General features: G+C 48.9%; 1 protein-coding gene across 4 annotated transcripts in view; it reads right to left on the reverse strand.

The window, feature by feature from the left end:
• FYN (FYN proto-oncogene, Src family tyrosine kinase) overlaps window positions 1-20,515 on the reverse strand; it is a 211,801-nt gene that overhangs the window by 6,427 nt on the left and 184,859 nt on the right. For all 4 annotated transcript variants that reach the window (XM_079939935.1, XM_079939934.1, XM_079939932.1 and 1 more), the window contains one exon: window positions 8,218-8,349. In XM_079939935.1, coding sequence (XP_079796061.1) covers window positions 8,218-8,349 — 132 coding nt within the window. The remainder of the gene's footprint in view (window positions 1-8,217; window positions 8,350-20,515) is intronic.

Consider the following 20,515-nt stretch of genomic DNA (forward strand, 5'->3'; position numbering starts at 1 on the left):
CACAGGTGGAAGGTCTAAAACCTCGGAAGGTGTGACAGGCCCTTCTGGAGGTGGTACAACCCACCCCCAAATGCCTTCTAATGCTTTACTCTGGCACTGAGACCACCCAAAACCACACCACGGAGTATCACTAATCATTCTCCTATTGCTCCGCGGCCCTTGTCAGTAAATGTTGCATGTCCTTGAAAAACAAACTGCTCAAATGCAAGGATTGCATGTATGTTTTAGAAACTCTTGATTCAGTCTCCACCAATGGAAAGTTTAATTGGCCACTTGGGTCAAGCCTGATTTTCTAGTGCTCTGCCTGAGCCTGGGACACAGCGGATGCGGCAGCTTGACCCTCAGCATGTAGCGTCTCCTAAGGCAGCCTGCTTCCCAGGCAGCTGTGACCAGGGACGGAGCTGGACCTCGGCCCACGTGGGACAGGGCACCAGCAGCCTCGCCGCCAGCTCCTGGGCACACTCTCCACCTCCGTTCTGCCTGCACCCTCTACTCACTTCTCCTCTTTCCCCTCTCATGCCTCTACCCAGGCTCCCCAGGCATGGGGAGCACACAAAACCGATTCCACGCACCAGGCCAAAGAGAAACATACCAACGTCAGCTTTGCTGGAAAAGTGGGATATAAGACAACGCACTTGGCTGCCAATGACAATGTGAATGGGGCTGGCTCTTTTCCAACCAGCCATAAGCCAGAAGTGGACCTGACACCTTCACGATGGGCCTCGGCGGCAGTAACCGCGCCACCAAGAGATGCCCACTCGGCAAGGCTTGGGTCAGTTCTTATTTCACAAACAACACCCTGAATAAGTGGGTTGTGTTCCTATTTTTTTTAAAATAGTACTCTTGGCTCTAAGAACTTTGAAAAATCATATTTAAGAATTTCTTTTTAGCAAAAATGGATTTTCCTCTTTATACTATTTCATGTTTCCTTTTTAGATGGCTTCATATTTTTGTGACAAAGAAAACTGTTATCTCCCCTCTTTTTAGCCACTTTTCCCAAGACATTGGTTTTATCCAACACCTGGGAGGTGAGGGCCAGGGACTGGGAAGGGGACACACACAAGACTGAGTGCCAGGGTGGTCAGCAGAGTCCCGAGGGACACGGGAACACTGGAAGAGATGAATCTTCGTATCTTGCTTCCAATTGAGGAAGCAGACGGGGGGGTGGGCGGGGACGGGGGCAGTGGTGGAGGAGGGTGCCTGGGAATGTTCTGCCCTTTTCTTCCTTCTTCAGTGGGGAAAAGGCCAGGAGAGAAACAGAAAAGATAGAAACTTTAAAATATGGTGTATGTTTTAGGGAAACTTTGTCACCAACAGTTCTCAGTGGAAGCTGCAGTAGAGACTGTTTTTCAATAGGAGGGTGGTCTCTACCAGCCGGTGGTGTCTCACTGTGGGAAGTGTCATGGCCATAAAGCCCCCCAGGGTGTGTTGCCTGGTCCCCAACCTCTGCGTCAGAGAAGGGGCGCAGGGCTTGGCGGCCAGCGAGCAGACGCGCTCTCTGTTTTCACTCCAGCCTGCCCTCCTTTGCTCCCACCTCAGCAGTTCCTTACCTTCCTGCTCTCCCTGGCGTCAGTCAGGAAAACGGGCCATTTCCACTGGTCACTCTCACAGGGCACAACCCAGTGGGCCTCAGTTCACAGAGAATCCGTGTAGCCTGCCGTGCTGGGGTTTGCTTTTCAAATTGCTCTTCTCTGCATCTTCCATGAGGGCCTCCTGCCACCCTGCACTTCAGGCTCTCAAACGCGGCCACTAGTAGCATCCTTTCCAGTTGGTCTGCCCCAAATCCTGCAGCTGAGATTCTCTGGCCGAGTGGACTGCATTCGCTTCCTGCCATTATGACCATATTAACCTTCCAATTCATGCTGCTGGCTTCCTCGAGGTTCCCGAACTCTCACTTTGCAACCCTGACTACGTATGGTTGCCGACAATGTCTTCTTTCCCGTGTGTGTGTTTTCCTTCCCTCTCTCCTTTTTTTCCCCTTCCTCCTTTTCTTTTACACTTTCCTATTCCTCTTCCTTGAGCTAGATATTAACTCGGTGGAGTCTCCTCGCTTTTCTTTTGGGATCTTTAGGGAAGAAAACGGTTCATTTTCATTGTCAGAGCCACTTCACTACTTCGACTCTGTGTCTCTCAGCAGGTGACTCGACTTCCCCTGGCCTCAGTTTCTCCACTTGTCAAGAGAATACCTCCACATTCACTGTGCTTTTAGCTCTTTGAAAAACAAATGTCTTCTATGAACGGAAGGTGTTGGGCTTTACAGCTCTCCGTTTGTGTAGCTTCCTAACGTGGATCTCCGAGGGGCCACCTCTATACAATAGGGGATCTTCACTGTTACCCGTTCAGGTTTGCATCTGGGTTGGACTAGGGGTTGCGAGAACCTGGATTTTTGTGCCATGTTTATAATTAAGCACTTTGACAATGGGAGTGATGCTCAGGTTCCCAGATATCCAGCTTACTCAAGCAAACCGAGCTTTCCGTTGAAATGAAATTAGACCCTATTGTGCATAAGGGTTTCTGTCAGAGGCTCCCCCTGGCTTCTCTACGTAAACCCTGGAAAAAGCCCTTCTGTTTACTTGTCTGCTGAGCATTTCTGGGAGTGCCGGGAGGGCAGAAGGAAGGAGGGCGCAGGAAATGGCTTGCTCAGCCCGAGAGCGTGCTACCAGATCACCCTGTGCTCTAGTTATCTTACCAGGCTACAACTGGGACGCTTCAAGTGAGGTTTTGCTTATGAGATCAAAGTACAGATTTTGGGCAGATAGATGTTGCTCCACGAGTATAGTTGAAAATAAAGGAGTGACCTTGAGAAGGCACAAGGATGACTAGTTTTGTTTCTCTTTCCACATCTTAACCAGATAAGCTCAGGACAGCTGTTTTTATTAAGCCCACTCTGTTAATAAATACAGAAATGACGGCTACTCAGGTGCCATAACACACAAAGGTTGTTTAAAGTTGATAATACAGTATCACGGACAGCTCCTTTGTCCCAGAAACGTGAAAAAGGGACAGTGAGGGTGAGGGTGCCCACCGGGAAGGCCGCGGAAACGCACAGATAGGGAAGAACTGCCCTCTCCTCCCGCCCTCTCTCCTTCACCTGCCACACCGGCCAAGAGAAACTTTGTGGGGGGAGGTGACAACACGACTCCTGGGCATTCCAGGAAGGATTCCCTCTGGAGGGAACACCAGGAGCTGAAAGAAAAAGCCTGCAGACTGTGGATGGGGGCAGGGAGGACAAAGCACCCCTGGCTGAGATTCGAAGGTTCATCCCACCTCCCATTCTCCTGGCGGCAGAGCCCTAACCTCTTCCCACCCCAAGAGAAACCTGCTCCTGTCATCACGCTGGGCCCAGCGGGGATAAGGGTGCAGGCGACAGTGATGGGCTGCTGAACACAGAGGAATTTACGTCTACAGTTCAGGCTCTGTCTGAGGCATCTGAGTGGGGCAGAGGGAGGACAAAGGTGGAGACTCCTAATTCTTTAAGGAAAATGCTATACATGCACTAGGTATCTTCCTCTTCAAGTCATTATCAAGTGACTAGACGCATTCACGGAAGTCAGGCAGCTGTCAGTTGTTAAAGGAGCTGAAAGTGCTTCAAATGGATGAATAAATGTGATACAATTAAGAGAACGTTCCTGCTTTGTCAGATCCTGCCAAATTCCCAAAGCAGGTGTTCAGCTGAGAGCCGGGGCACTGAATGGCCGGGACATTCTGCCTAGAACGGTGCTGGGACATGGTGTCTGAACTGATCACGGGGTCAATTTCTCAGAACAACGTTGAGGACAGAGGCTACTTTGTGGCTGGGAAAAAACATGCTATATTTATTTGTGGAGATGACGAAATAGAGCTGAAAGGCTTTGCAGGCTATGGGCAAAGTCTTGCTTTAAAAGCCTCATAGGCATAATCTTTTCTCCCCCTGCCTATAGCCATCCATGCATCCATGCATTCACTTAGACGTCCTGAGTGTACTATGGGGCACACACTGTGCTGGGCATGGGGAACACATAAAAGGAGCCCCCTTCTCAGAGTTCAGAGCTACTGGGAAATAGAGACACAAAGACAAGGCTTTCAGCAGAGATGTACCCAGTGGCATGGAAGCAAGCAGAAGGTGCAACCCAGGAGGAGACATGAAGGAGGCTACACAAAGGAGGGGGTGGGCGTTTGGGCCGGGCTTTGAAGGATTCGGAGGCAGGGAGTAGAGCTGAGAAGAGAGACTTGCGTGTTTGAGAGAGATTTCTTGGTGCGAAGTGTCGGCAAGCGGCGAGCAAGAAATCACGTCTGGTCATGTCGCCCGCTCAAAACCCATCAGCCACTCATCTCACTAACAGGAGAAGCAAAAGTCCTTACCGTGACCCAGGAAGACCCTACCGATCTGCCTGGGGCCTCTTGGCCCTCTGGCTCCCTCTGCCCCAGACACACGGGCCTCGCGGCGGTTCTTCAGGGCCTCTGTGCTCCGGTTGCCTCTGAAGGGAGGCTCCTCCCCCAGGTATCGACCCTGAGCCTCGCTTCCTCAGATGTCATCTTCCTGGGGAGGTCCTCCCTTGCTACCCTCTATCCCCGTCCCCGTTTTATTCTTCTCCTTACCCATTACCACCAGCCAGTGCTGAATACATTTTGCTTATTTGTGTTATTGTCTGTCTCCTCTAAGGCATGAAAAGTTCAGGAGGACAGTTTTTGTCTTTTGGTTCACAGCTACACTCCTGGGGCCTAAACAGCACCTGGCATATAGTAGGTATTCAATAAATACTTGCGGAATGACTGAAGGGAAGAGGTATGAAGGACAATGCAAACAAAGGCTTCTGGAGTTTATCTGGAAGGCAAGGGGGAGCCATGGACTTGTTAACTAGTAGAGTAGGATAAGCGGGTCTGTGTTTTCCAGGATAACTCTGGTGGTGACAGTGATAGAATGGTGGGGGAGGGGAAGGGGGGAGAGACTGGAAGCGGGAAATTCTATGAAAGGGGGTCACTGCACCAGAGGATGACAGCCCACCATGGGGCAGTGGGGAAGTCACTTTCCCTTCCCCCTTGACCCCCATCCTCACCACCAGCCGAAGTAACTTTTCTGTGTGTGAAGGTGACAGAAAGCCACTCTCAGGTATGCCACTCTCAGAAAGCTACTCTCAGCCACTCTAGCCACCTGAGAAATAACTGCATTGAGAAGTCAGGATGGAAATCGCGGTGGAAAGGGACTAGGGGTCTGTCCTGGGTGCTGTCCACAGGCACGAGGACTCAGGGCAGCGGAGAAGCAGCCCCTCGGCACATACTGCCCACGCGGTCGCACCAACAGACGGCGAGGACGCGGACAGGAAGGGCCTTCCTTCCATGGCAACAATGGGTGAAGCTGAATGACTGTTCCTTAGCGGTTGCTCTTCTTCATTAAGGTAATCATCCTATAATTGGAATCCCTCTCTGTAAAAGGGATCCCTCAAGAAGAGCGTACTGTGAGATTCAGAAGTCCAATTAAATGTGATTACAGCTGTGTTAAAGAACGAAAACAAGCAGCGTCCACGGCGAGGGGCAGGTCAGGGCACAACTTTCCGTGGCTCCCATCACGCCCTCGCTGCCACGGCCCCCTGGCCACCACTGCAGACCGGCCAGGCCCCTCACGGTGGGCTCTGGCCAGGCTTTCCAGCTGCTGGTCCAGGTACCCCTGCCTCACGGCCTTCTCCGCAGACTAAGCCTGAGGCTCCTTGAGCGGGCGCCCTTCCGCATGCCCGTCCTTGTCTGGGACCCTCTTCCTCAACTTGAGGGGGAAACCCCACGTGCCTTCTTCTCTGTGAAGCTTCCCAGTCGTGGCCCCTTCTCTCTGCCGCCCTCGCAGAATCAGGGTGGCTATCAAAGCCCCCGGCACATCAGCAGTTGCTCAGAGTATGTAACTCCGCGCAGTAAAGCGGACTTGGTTCCCCTGTCAAACTCCTTCGCCATCCTCACGGGATTCTGAGTGAAAGGCCCTTCTCAGGACCTGCTGTATGCAGATACCTGAATCAGGGGCCCCTCCCCCATTATCAGAATTAAGATTGGGGGCCCACGGTGGGTGAGTTCAAGTACTCCATCCCTCGAAGATGATTTCCTCTAATGACAGAGAAGTAAGAAGAAAGGCTGATTTCTTCCTGGATCTGATGCACACTTTATCCATCTGGCTTGCAAGCTCTATGAGTGCAGGGACTGGATTCATTCCTTTGCTCACTGTTCTAGCTCCAGCCACTAAAACAGCGTCTTGCTTGAGGACCGTTCTCATCAACGCTTGCTGAGAGTGTGAATGCCTTGTTTATATTTATTTCCCAGGTCGAGCAAAATGCCAGGCGCGGTCACACCTACTGACGCTACACCGAATGAATGGAAATCCCAGCCTAAGTTGTAAAGTGAGGCCGCTTTCTTTATGCCCAAACCAAACGTGACAAAAGACTCTCCCTCAGAAACACACACCTGCCTTCCTTCTCCGAGGCTGCCGCCCCCCTCTCCCCTTTGTCTTGGTTTCTGCGTGTGACCCTGAGAAACAAAAAGCAGCTTTGTCTTCCTGGAAGGAAAGGCTTCACAGAAACGCAGAACGTTAACCTTCCCCCACAGCCGCATTTAACACCTCGGGTGGCTGGAAACTTGGGGGACTCAGGAAGAGATTCATTCAAAATTCAGACAATAAAAAAAGAGGTGCCTTCACATCTTCAAAATCCCGAGACCTGCACATTCTCCCCCTTGAGGAGCAATTCAACAATGCCCGTGCTGTGCTCCAGGCCCCTCCGGGGCGGCCCTTTCTGCCCTGCTAGCTGGCTATTCCCAGAGCAGCTGCCCACTTGGTGCGTGCCGGGGGCAGCAGTCGCCACAGCATCAATAAAACTGCCTTCCGCCCGCATCTCTAACCGCCCAGTGCTGGTGCTTCAGAGACAGGGAATTTGTCAATTTTGCCTCTGTGCCAACCTGGCTCTCCTAGGAGTCCTGAGGCTACGACCAACCCAGAAAGAGATCTTCTTTACTTCTCTGCATTCTCCCAAGATGACCAGAAACAATCATAAAAAGGGAACAAAGGGATTACAAATTAATCGGCCCTCGCCGGCTCCTCTGACTGCAAAGATACGATTACAAACCCAGGATTTGCAAGAGCCCTCAATTCCTCATTAATCTCCACTATCGTTTCTGTCGCTGCTTTTTTATTTTTAAAAGCTCCTTTCTTAGGCAGGGAATGATGGGGAGCTAGGTTCTTTCTGCACTCAACAGTAACTGAAAAATATGTCCTTAACATTTCAGAAAGCAGATCGTCCCTGCGCTATAACCACTAAAGCGTGGAGGTAAAATGGCACGATTATCCTTTATGTCACCATCTGTCTAAATTAATGAATTCAAGCGAGAATAACCTAAAACCCGTGGTTTCTTTGGAGAGCATGACTCTGATAATCCAGAAAAATTCCGGGGCTTAAGAATCTCCAATGTCTTTACACTATACTTGCTTTTGTAGAGCATATTTTAACTGTTCAGAAATGTGCAGTGAGGGAGTTCCCCGGTGGCCTAATGGTTAGGATTCTGGGCTTTCAGTACAGTGGCCCGAGTTCAATTCCTAGTCTGGGAATTGAGATCCTGCAAGGCGCACGGCATGGCCAACCCCCCCCCCACCCCCCCCCCCCCCCGCCAAAAAAAACCCAACCAAACAAAAAACCCCACAAAAAACAAAACCAAGAAACGTGCAGTGAGTGGCTTCTAAATTGCGTTTCCCATGTGCCTCTGTTGTCTCTGGCCATCTGGAGCGGGGCCTGCAGAGAGGGCAGGTCCTGACATCTTCCTGCCAGGTTCACTCCATGGGTCAGTGCTACAGAGTAATCAGAAAGCAGTGAGGGCTTTTCTCCTCTTTCCCAGAAGTGTCTGCAAACTCCATTTGGGCAGAGGTTCTGCCAGTGACACTTCTGCCCTGGGAGCCAGGGACCCACACTCTTACTGAGAGGGGAGAGAACCCATGAACTGGGGCGGGCTGAAGCATTCACCAGCTGCTAGTTGCATTAATCCTGGCACGCGATTCACGGTGGCTGCTTGTCTACCTACCACGGGGGCTCCCACTTCTGCTTTTCTCTGGCTAAGTACCTGTCCATGTGCTTCAAACTCATGCTTGGCAGAAAGCTGAGGATGGGGTTTAGAAGGCAAACAGGGTGAAGGTTCCCCAAATGGTGCTGGGAGATTCCCCAAATGGTGCTGGGAGAGCAACCACCCAGGCGCATTTCTGCTGTGCCCTGCCCTTACCTGGGTACGGAACTCTTCCTTTGGTGACCAGCTCTGTAAGTAAGATTCCAAAAGACCACACGTCAGACTTGATTGTGAACCTCCCGTACAGGGCTGCTTCGGGGGCTGTCCACTTAATGGGGAACTTTGCACCTGCAGGAAGAACACCCGGTTACTTGTCAGGCAGAGAGCATGGCGCTGGGCATGGGGCTGGGAAGGAAGAGCAAGTGGAAGTGCTTTCCTGGGATCAGGTTCCGAGAGGAGGATGGGAAGGAGGGGAGACAGGACACAGACTAGGACTGAGCAGCTGTGGGGTCTGCTTCTGGCTCTGCGACCTTAAGCAAGTCCCATCAAAGGGCTGGGCTTCAAGGCCGCTTGAAGTTCTGGGCTTTAGAATTTGAATCTACAAACCTATTGTAAGGCATAGGTTTGGTCTGGAGGTAGGGCTAACTTGTGATTTAGGAAACTATATATTTTTTCTTTTGCTTTCAGATAAAGTTATATTTTAATAAATACACATAGAATTAAATCACACTGCTACTCTCAAGAATCCTTTAGTATGTAAGACCATAGTCTGCTCTTAGTGAGGCACGTAAAAACCAGATCAAGCCACCACGCTTCTCCCAAGGTGGAGACAATTTGCTGCCGCCCAGGTGTCATGCTGAGATGGGCTGTATTTCCCCAACGCCTCCTACATCTACAGCAGAGAAATGACTTTGCCTCTGTCTACTTCCCCTGTACACTCTCTTTCTTCCTTCCACCCTTTCCCCTGATCGTGGCCACCTTTAATTCTGGGATAGCTTTTTCTTCTGCACTGTATGATCCCTTGCTTACCTCCCTACCTTTCTCCCACCAGCCAGACAGGGTACTATCTAATGTTTGTTTTTAAACAGTGGTTTTATCTCAATGACTGTCTTATGAGTCTGATTTCTCAAGACCAAGAAGCAAATGTTGTGCCAAAGTGAGTAGAATCTTTTCTTTCAAATGTCTCCGATTAAAAGAATCCTTTCTCTAATCAAAAAGGAAGGGTGGGGTCCACCCTGCTTCTTCTGAAGCGAGATGTATACACGGGGAATTAAAATTGATTCAGCAGCCTGCACTCTCACACGTTAGGCTCAACAATGATAAAGCAGTTTCAGATATTTCACTGAACAAACTAAACAGGCAATTTTTATTAGTGATGTAAACAAAATTATATGTTTAAAGCATGTTAGTTTTACTTAGGAACTCCTAAAAAAAAACATACAAAGGCTGACAAAATGAGAAATTTTCACAGTCTCTTCTATGAAAAGCCATTATGTGTAAAACTGGCAAATGATTAAAATCTTTGAATTAGCAGTGTTTTAATAACCAGAGGTTAGGATAAATTACAGCAATTAGATTTTTGTTTTAAATACAGTACATGATAACATCTTCAGCAAATCTACCCTGGCATTTTCTGGCAATATAATTTTCCTCTCCATCTCTTCTATGCCCGTGAAATGAAATTAAAAAAAAAATCCTACTATTTTATTCCATTGCATCTCACATTAACACTGGAACAGAGAAGTTATTCTATAGTTTTTCTTCCTTTTATGCATCGAGTTATTTTTAATTAGCTATGTTTCTCAAGCATAATTACTTATATCTTTGCTTAAGTGTTGCAAGGTCTGGTATTCTCTGAACAGTCATTTTGTTTTTAAAGTTTCTTTCAAAGCATTCTTCTCACACTTCCTATCCTCCAGCATTCTGTTCACGCAGCTTTGGACTCTGAGCCTCTGGGATTAATGTGATAGATTTTCTTCAGTGTCGAGAGCCAACTTTGCCCTGGACCAAACCTCAGCTGGAATTCTCTTATTTCAGAGAATTAAAGGTATATTAAATTCATTCCTATTTAAACCATCTCTCGAGCCAAATGGCTTGGAAATCTATGTCTGTCTCCGAAGCAAATAGAACATTTTTCTCCACTGTGCAGACACAAATCCTGCAAATAAAATGACAAGCAAAAAAAGCCTTTCTTCCCTTCTTGGAATCACTCCACGTTGCTCAAGATGTGAGTGTTGCTGAAAGTAAACTATTTAAAATTGGGATAAAGTCATTTTGGATTTTCTGAGAGAAGATTTCATAATTTCAGATTAAAAAAAGCAATTATCAATATATCAGTCAGTTGTGCTAGTCTGCTTTCTTATTTTCTCACTGTATCATCTACAACAAGAACTATAATATATAAACCTTCAAAATATAAGTTGAAACAAAGGCTGTAATGGATCTCTGATAGGAAATCATTTGTAGATATGTGCTTTGACTTGCGAGCAGGAGCGTACGTACATAAATTTATTTTGTACTAGTTTTCTTTCTAAGATGAGCAATGTATTTATACCTAACACATTTTGGAGGGGAAAAAATGAAGAATGTCTTTGTCTGATTTCTCCTCCTTTGTTTTGGGCCCAAAATAGCAGCCACTGTTGACAAAAGAAGGTTCTCTAAAGATAACTCACAGTTTCAAGGAAGACAAAATGTTCAATTAAAGCACTGATAAGCTATTAGTGATTAAGTGAGGTTTCAACTGAGAACAACTAATCAGTGCTCACTCTTCTACTCATCTCATTACCTCAATTTCCCCTCATTTTCGTTTCCCCCCTCCTGAGGGTACAGATGCAACTCCACATCAGGGAGAGTTCACCTGGGGCTTGGGCAGGGGTCTCTGCAAATGGCCATGCGGTTGCACACTGCAAATCCCGGTCTCTGAGAACAGCATCCCTAAGGTTGCCAAGGATACCACCCTGCTGGGGGCTGGATGGGCTCTCTCCTCGGGTAAAGTTAGGAAACCTCAGAAGCCTGGAAGGAAGGATCTCCTAGGTGTAAACATTGCCTTTTCCTTCAAAATAAAGTTCTCCTCCCTCAGATTTTTTCATAGATATCACAGCAGGCATAAAGCCAGGATCAAAGTTGTCTTCTGATTGGTATGGATTTGTAGAAAAAAGGGGACAACGTCAGGACACCTACACCACAATGAACTTGGTGTGTCATGTAACTAGCTGATTTGCTCTTCCTGAAATTCTCTTGTTTGGGAACAGGATTAGATGCCAAAACAAGTTCCTCTCCTCTGTACTTCACTGGAGGAAATAACAGCAGCCGATGCAGGTATGATGGTCTGTGCCACTGATACCACAGGCTATGAAGGACCTGGAGACTCTTAGTGTGCTCGTTCAATGTTTAGGTGAACTAAACAATACGGAAATTATCATCACTCTAGTTTTTATTTCTTACTGAATTAGACAGTTTAGGATTCTGTTAAGCCAACAGACAAAGGCCACACATAATCTATGTGTGTTTACGTATGGACTTGAAAGCATCTTTTCCACCGATGTTTTCCAGGCAGTGTCTGCAGATTTTACCAACTTCCCAAGGTTAACTCATTGCTGAAAGCCTGACTTGGTGCTGTCATTGGGGCCCAGGTCCTGGAACCCCTCTACAGGTACTTTGGTCATTTACCTCCCAGAATAGCAAGAGGACCAGCTAGCCTCAGGCTAAATCATTTTCTGTGTCGAGTAAACATAGCAGTGTTTTAAATAATCATTTCTTATAGATACCTCACGCCTGCTTCTCTAAAGTCTCCGGAGATGTGAAACGAGTGGGCATCAGCATTGTGACCAACAGGGAGATGCTACTCCCGTGGCTTCAACGACTGTCCTGACTCCAGTGATGCCTGCATTTGTACCATCTGATAGGACCTCCCCTCCTGAGTTCCTGACCCGTAAAACCAATTCCCTCCTCAGAGCCTCCACTGGGACCTCACAGGGCCTCTCGAACACAATATCCACAATGTATCCTCCCCACGATTCTGCTGCTTTTTCAGTGTGTGCTGCCTTGGAAGCTGCCTAAGTGAGGACACCAGAATGCTGAGAATCTTCCTTCTGGATGCCGTGTCTACTGGTTCTCCACTGTGCGCTCCCGTAAGCAGCACGGAGCCTACCTAGACGAGCTCGACAGATCTTCATGGAGTCATCTTTGGCCTCTGCTGCTTCAGCGTCGTCCACATTGAGTCTACTTCGCACCCTTGAAGGTGTCTGTCCCTCTTCATCCTCACTACCTGCACTCCAGTCCTCACTTGCTCCCTGCCACCTGCCTCCTTCCTGCACTGCCTTCCACTTGGGCCCACATGCACACTCTGGTCCCTCCTTCCTACTCCCCAGCCTCCTCCTGTTATCCGGAGCCTCACCTCCTCTGTTGCCTCACTGGCCCCATGACCTCCTCTGACCGTCCTTCCTGCTGCAGGGCCTCCAGGCAGGCTGTTGGCTTTGCCGCAAGTCCCACCCTACTCCTGCCCCATGGTTGACTCCTGCTCTCCTTTGTTCCTGGCCTAAGTGCTTCTGGCACGGGAACCCTGGCCCGGGCACTAAGACTGGGGCAGTTTCCCTAGCTCTGCACTGCCAGAGTGTCTGGTTCTTTGCGGCTGTTACCATTTAAGTGCAGTAAGCGTGTGAGCTGTCAGAAGTGCGTTTTTCTCCACAGATACTGTCCTCAGGGGCCGGCGCGTGTCTTTCTGGATGGCCACCATGTCTCCAGTATTGAGCCCAGTGCCCCATGCACAAAAGGCACTAGGTAAGGGGGTGCTGAATGAATGAGTGACTGGACGCTGGTAGGCCACCGGACCTTCCCTTCCGGCTGAACAACCTCGGTTCCTTATGGGGCTTTATTATCAGTTCCCTGCTCTCCGGCGAGTCCTCGCCTTGTCCTCAGTGACCAGGGTCGCTGTCTCTAACCATCTGGACGCGCTTTTACGTGTTTGACAACTGTCAACTACAGTAGAAAAGCATCTGTCACACACTAATGAAACTTAAAAACACCTGGAAAAACCCTGATTTTAGTGCCAGATGAAGGGTGTTCAGAACCCCTTTGGGTCTGAGTGAACCTGTCTGAGGTGGTGGGAATCCTGGACTTGGCTCTCTGAGGGGCCTGGGGCTGAAGCTGGGGGGTAAGAGCCGCAGAAAGACAAGGTGGCCAGAGGCCTTGGAGCATTCACAGCCAAACGAAGTGGAAAATCCTTTTTTTTTTTAACAGACTGGGATGGAAGCAGGTGACTGGATAGCAATCATTCCACCTCACTGGTCTTCTTTAGAGTAAGGTTAACAACCGTCCATGTTTTAAGTAAGAGAAAGGAGAGAGCTGTGGATCTATTCAGTTATCAAAGTTTGTCCACAAGACAACAAAAGATCCCACCCCTGCTGGACTGGTTTTGTTCTCTCTCTTCCTACCATAAGTATTTCTGGAGTTTCCTATGTGCCTGGCGTGGTCCTTAGTGCTGGGGCTACCAGAGTGAATGCAACCTCCTGCTCTCAGGGGGCCTGCAGGCTAGCTTGGGAAGGAGATAAAATAAACGAATGGCCATTATATATGTCAGACAGCGACAAGTGCTATAAAGAAGAATAAGATGGGCTACAAGCACAGATTTTGTGGGTTCTTCAAGTCACACTAAGGACTCCGGATCCCACCTGGGTGTGCCGGGGAGCCACTGGGGCCTGTGAGCATCCTCTACCTCACCCTCTCCTTGTCTTTAAAACATGGAAATAACGCGTTATTACCTAGAGAATGATCTGTGATGAGCCAGAACGTGAAAAGCATTTTGACTTTTCAAAACTCTTGAAAAGCATCATGACATTTCAAGGCCTGTGGGTGTCTATTAGCAATTAGGTAGATCAGCGGTCCCCAACATTTTTGGCACCAGGGACCAGTTTCGTGGAAGACAATTTTTCCACGGACTGGGGTGGGGGAGGGGGGATAGATCAGGCAGCAACGCCAGCGATGGGGGAGCAGCAGATGAAGCTTCGCTCGCTTGCCCGCTGCTCACCTCCTGCTGTGCGGTCCGGTTCCTAACAGGCCGCAGACTGATACCGGTCTGGGGGTTGGGGGCCCCTGGGGTAGATGATGTGCCTATTGTCACTTCTGTCATCATGTTTATTTAACTTGTGGCTCTAGTCACATTTGTGCTATTTAGCACACTTTTCACATTTGGGTAGTACAAATCATCTCAGAAACAAAGGAGTGAAACTTAGCATACTCCAACACTTTGTAAAGCTCAAACATTTGTACGAGAAATGAATGATCTTTTCTGAGTTTATTCTTCCCTGATGCTTTTCCTTTCTTTCTAGGCATTTCTCTTGTCTCTGCTGTAGGCTTTTCCTCAGTCTCCCTCTCACTAATTCCAAGTGTGTTAGAGGCCTAAGTGCTGTAGACCCTTCTCTCTGCTGATTCCCTGGGGGAACGTGCCCGCTCTCATGACTAACCCTGCCCGGCATCTCTGTGTGAACTGGGCGGGAAACACTGGACAGACTGTCTTTCATCTGAAGTCTTGGTTCTCAATTTGCAACGTCTAAGGGACAAAGCCTCTAGGATGTCCTGCCTTTATCTCAAAGGTGGCAACTACAAATCTAAATTTATTTTTCATTAAATCATTTTACTATGAATAAGACAGTTTGTTATAAAAGAAATTCTTGTAGGTGGAAAATTTTACTACATGACTGACAAAGTTGATTCTCACTTTAATATTCTAGGATGCAAATGGAGTTCCTTTCTACTATCCCTTTTCTGGGGGTCAGATTCCTACTCTGCCAGGCTTCAAGGTGAAAAACCTGAAAGCTGGTTGGGACTTCTCCCTCTCCTTAAACCCAATATCCAATCCATCAACAAGGCCTCTTGTTTCCCTCTTTGACGAGTCTCTCAAACTTTCCCTTTCCTGTTTAAGTTCTCTGCCAAAACCTGATTTGGGACCTCATCCCTCTGGTCCTCCAGCCATGGTGCCCTGCCTTCAGCTCATTGTCTTTCCAATTAATCCATTCAAACCTCAGCTTCCTAACATCCACGCCTGCCTCCCCGGCAACCATACAGTGCGTTCCCTACTGCATTAAACCAAAATCCCCCACCCAGTTTTCTAGGACCCACATATCTATTCAACTTTGGTTCTTGCTGCCCCAAACACACAGTTACTCTAGCCTAGTTTGCTTTCCCGTAACCTGTATCCTGCACTCCGCATAACCGTGAACTTGCCTCTTCTACATTAACATACCCTAAATGTCATCTCTCCCTCCGCCTGCTTAGCTAAAGCCTGCTCAGCTCAAGTCCCACCTCCCTCATCAAGTCACCTGTGACTACTCCAGCCTTCATCGTTCTCACCAGTGCTCTTGGGAATCAGTGCTATAAACAACAGTTTAATGCTTGACAATAGTAGCTCCCACAATAGCTAAACATATATTGAGTGCTTGCTAAGTTGTCAGGCGTCATGCTAAGTGCTTTACACATACGAGGCAGATACCAATAACGGTCCTGTTCTACAGATGAGAAAACTGAACAGAGGTAAAACGATATGCCAGAGGATGCATGTAAATGGTGGAACTGGGATTGGAGCCAAGGGAGTCTGGCTCCAGACCCCAAACACTCAACCACTACTGCCACGTCCGTGTTTCCGACACGTCTCTCTACTAGTTATTGCGTCTTTCCTTAAATAGAATGTAAATCCCTTGAGTTGGAGACCATGTTTTATACTGATCTTCTCCACAGTACCTTGCCTAAGGCTGGTTAAACAGCAACTGCTCAATAAATGTTTTAATTGGCTAAAGGGTCAACCTAGCAATTTATTCAACACTGATGGCCACAGAGATTTTCTTCCTTTACACAAATTTAATCAAACAGAACAAAGAAGAGAGTGACACAATGCAGCTGTGGAACAAATAATTATTTTCACCCTTACAGTTACGGGAAGAAAATCCTTCTGACCACACTCCAGGACAGTCTAACTGAAGGCTTGGTTTTTAAGTGAAAACAGGGTGACCAGCTAAATTCATTAGGTCGGCACGGCTCATCCCAACCCCCAGGTCCCAATCAAGTTAATGAAGGTCCTTTATCCCCAGGGGCCAGGCAATCTGCTTTCTTCTGCCTTAAACAGAAACAGTTCGCACTTGATTCAGTTACTTACAGTACTTTATGCATCGTGGTGCATTAAGGCGATGGCAGCAGCATTTCAAAGGCTCAAACGAAGGCTGCAGAGCCTTTCACTCTCAGGTCCGCCTCCTGGACTAAGCGTGTGGAAGTCAGCCAGGAAACGGGGAGCGAATATTCTTTGTGACAATGCAAAGACGTCAAATTGTGGGCTGGGCTGGTGTGGCCATTTGTGGGAGGCCAGGGCAGTCATCTAGGAGAGGGGCTCCAGCGGCAGGCAGACCTGGGTACGCACACTGGCTTTGTTGGGTGACCATTTAAAAGCCCCCTCAGTCTCAGTCTCCTTGTCTGTAAACTGGGGATGATGATAACCTCATGAGGTTGTGATGAGAATTATAAATAATTTAAAGGGCTCGGCACAGTACCTGGCGCCTCATTATACCTAAATAAATGCCACCTATTATTTTATTTGGATCTTAATGCAAAGGCATTGAGTTGCATCAGGCCAGCCAAAGCTCTCCAAACTTCACGGGAGGGAAGGAGGATGAGGAAAACCCAATGCACTCAGCAACCAATCACTGAGAACTTACTCAGCGTCCAGTGAGTCCCCAGCACAGTGGGAGTCACCTCCTGCCCTAGGACATTCCAGGCAGCTGTGGGACAGAGCTCACAGGCAAACCCAACAGAAAGCTTAAATTGTGGTGCTGGCTTTAGGAACAAGAGGACTCAGGAGAGAGGGGAAAGAGGAAGTACCCAGGAACTGGGGGCTTGGGTAGAGGCGGCCACATGAGAACGCTGCAATGTGACCCTCGGTTCTTCCTGGGGCTCCAGGAAGGGGCCAGGAGAGGCCTGGGGTGGGGGTGGGGGTGCGGGCGGTGGGTAGCTCACATCACTGGCTCTTCCTGGATTCCTGGACTGTCAAGCCTTTCTCTCTCTCTCTCTCTTTTTTTTTTTCCATGGTGACCAGGCCAATTCCACAGCCCTGAAAATATCCCCTATGGCTAAAACCTGGGCCAAGGTGGAGAAGGCAAAGCCAGCAGAGCGTAAAAGCAGCCAAATCCTCCCTACAGAGAACACAAGCGGTACCCTCACAGCATCTGCAAGCAGGAAAGGCACTAACATCAACAACAGACGCTGTTCTTCTGCACCACACATCCATCCAGAAGCCTCTTTAGTTATGAAGCCTCAAACTCTGCAAATTATTACATCCAGGATTAAATAATGTGAAGTACTTCAACTTTAAAGTTATCCTGGAGAATAAAAGAAACCATGAACTACGCCAATAACAGGAAGCTGATTATATTGGTGGGGGGGAAAGGAGGGGTGACAAGGCAGGACTAGGGCAGGATATCCTGTGAAGGAGGTAAAGCTGATCTGACCTGGAACTTTGCGGTTATTCAAACAAAAACAATGATTTCAAACCCAATAAAACTTGGCAAAGCAAAACTCAGAATTTTCACACTAGGCCAAAGGAATGACTTTGGAATTTCCCAAACATGTCTGGAGTAATACAACTGTGTGTTTTCCAGTTATTCCTGGTGACACACTCTGTTGCAATTTCTACTTTAGGTTCATAAGGTTTTAGCACCACGTTTTAAAAAAAAAATAAACGAAAAGTAAATGGTACAATGGACTGAGATGATATTCCATCTGAAATGCATAACGGCGAGTGGGCAGTCTGAGAAGGAAGGAGGTGGGGAGTAGGGAGGAGTGCTGTCCCCCCTGGGGATGTGGGTGGAGGAGGACCACGTTCGGCTAAGGAAGACAAGAACCCAGGACCAGAGGCAGGGCCTGAACACGCTGCAAACACGAGGGTTGACTAGCCAGGCATGGATCCCAAGTCTAGTGTGGCTGAATTCGTGGAAGGAATATTCAGGCTGAGAGGGATGGGCCAAGTCCCAAGGGGAGCCCCAAATCGAGGACCAGACAGGAAGGAGTAGATGGTCCATCAGCGGGTATTAAAAGCCTAATCAGGACAACTAGAGGACAGAGGGGAGCAAACCCAGCACCTGGGAGAATGGGGGATGAGGCTGGAGGCAAGGCACTGGTCTTGGAGTCTTGCAGTTGAGGAAGGACAGGCAGGCAGGTAAACTGTGGAGGGGCAGAAGTGCCTTACATGGAGGAGAACAGAAAGCAGGCTGTGACATTTCTTCTACAAACCTATGGGGGAGCCAGAAGGGGAGGGGAGGAGCTCGGGCTGCTTGCCTTTCCCCATTACCCTCCTCCCCAATGGTGACCAATGACAACACAGGATAACTCTCACTTGCAACACAAAAGTAAAGAATGAAATTAACTAGCATCTCCTGAAATCGTGGGTGTTTGGTCCCTGTGCTCTCAGGAAGGAGATCTAAGACTCATCAGGAAGACTTTGCCTGGGACTTCCCTGGCGGTCCAGTGGTTAAGACTCTGTGCTTCCACTGCAGGGGGCACGGGTTCGATCCCTGGTTGGGGAACTAAGGTCCCGCATGCTGCGCAGTATGGCCAAAAGGAAAAAAGTAAAAAAAAAAAAGACTCTGTCTGAAGTACCAACTGTGTGTGTGTGTGGGGGGGGTGGTATTTGTGGAAGTTGCTATCTTGGGAGGAATTGAGGAAAGGAGGAGCCCTGCTTGCTGTTCTAAAACACCAAAGTGCTGAATAATTCCAATTATCCTTCAGCAAAAGCAGAACAAAAACTCTGATTCATAGCGCGAGTACGATGGACACCACACTTGCGATCTTTTATCCAGAACAAAAGGTAAGAAAGCTGCGTGTAGGGCTCTGGAACCATCCATATGCTGCTGTTCAGGGTGGTGAGAATTCAGAGCGAAGTGAAAAACGGATGTCTGGGGTTTAGCTCAACACTGAAATCACCTCAAGAATCCAGTCACCCCCAGGAGGGGCACTGGGCCTGGGTCAGTCTGACATCATGTCACAAAGTCTGCTAGGCAGCAAGGAAAAGCACTGGGGTTGGAGATACTGCTTGGGAACAGCTGGTGGTCATACTGAGGGTCTGGCTGGGAGTCATGAAGGAATGGAAGGAAGAGACGATGTACAGAAGACAATAACCACTTTGGGTTGCTTTTCCACACCACTCCCCCGGCCCCCCCCGGCCCGTGCCTCTCCCGTGGGGAGACCAGCCCCATGCTGCTGTGCACTCTCCTTCCAAACATGGGACAGTTTTCACTCGCACTGTCTGTCCCTGATTATCAGGATGATACAAATGCAGGAGTTCCTTCTGCCAGCAAGGCAACACAAGGAAGCCAAGTGACATTTTTGATGTTTGCTGGCAGTATGTAGCTCCTATTTACACACTTTAAAATCACAGAGGGTGACCATCTGCTTCCTTCTTGATGATTACTAAGAAACATGGGTGCGCAGACCAAGGACTTGCTCTGACCGCTCAGAAACAACTGCCCAATTGCTTTGCTCAAGGCAGCACAAAGGAGAGAGAGACCCACACGGAATACAAAACGTGACCGCCCGGTTCAGAGAAAGGGGAAAGGTATTCAGACAAGCGGCTCTCAGTGACCAGGGCTTACAGCAGGCCCATCTGTCCCCCACCCCCCGGCCCCCAGGAGCAGAGTCAGGGGGCAGCCGGACTATGCGGATGGAGGGAATGAGTCCACCTCCTCCGTGCAAACAGTTTTAATTTGAAAAGAAAGAGCGGGGGAGGAAGGGGTGAATTTTCTTTTCCTTTTAGTCTTTGGCTTCCACACGTCCTTTCTCCGAGGATAACACGGTCTGCACCACCCACGTGCCTCTCCCTGGCAGTGTGACCCGCTCCCCCCTGCGCTTAACCTGGCCCCGGGGCTCCGCTGTGACCGCGCATGTAAACAAAGCATCCCTCTCGGAAAAGCCGGTGGAAGCCCGGGTGCGCGGTGGAATACAAATGAAGGCCCTCTCCGCCCATGACGGCGGTGCACCAAACTCGGGATCTGGGAGGCTTGATTGGAACCAGGCTCGGCTCAGGCATGCAGCCCTCAGCTCAGCAGGAAGGAGGGCTGGGACCTGGCCGAGGGCAGGACGTTCTGCGGGGGAGCCCCGGGCTCTCAGCAGACACCCCCGTGACGAGCACCCCTGACCGTGGCACGGGCGGCGGCGTGGTCAGTTCAAACAGAAGAGCTTCCTGCTCAGCGCTTAAAACAATGGCTGCACTGGAAAGGGGTCTGCTTTTCGTCAAAGGATGATTTGCTTCTCTAGCATGGGAAGAATTAGATTAAATTCAATAATTAAAAGGGTTTCTTCCCCTCCTCCCCTGACATTTGCTGTTCAGGTCACAGCACAGTGTGTGGGAACTGCAGTGCTGTTGTTGACAGAGAACAAGAAACGCATGTGCCGATGGGGGCAGAGGGAGGGCATCTCATGGCGAGATCAGCCTTGATCTGCCACCGGATTACAGGGGCCTCAGAAGAGGCTGATTAATAAT

This window comes from Stenella coeruleoalba (assembly GCF_951394435.1).
Source record: "Stenella coeruleoalba genome assembly, chromosome: 12".
Classification (NCBI taxonomy): domain Eukaryota; kingdom Metazoa; phylum Chordata; class Mammalia; order Artiodactyla; family Delphinidae; genus Stenella; species Stenella coeruleoalba.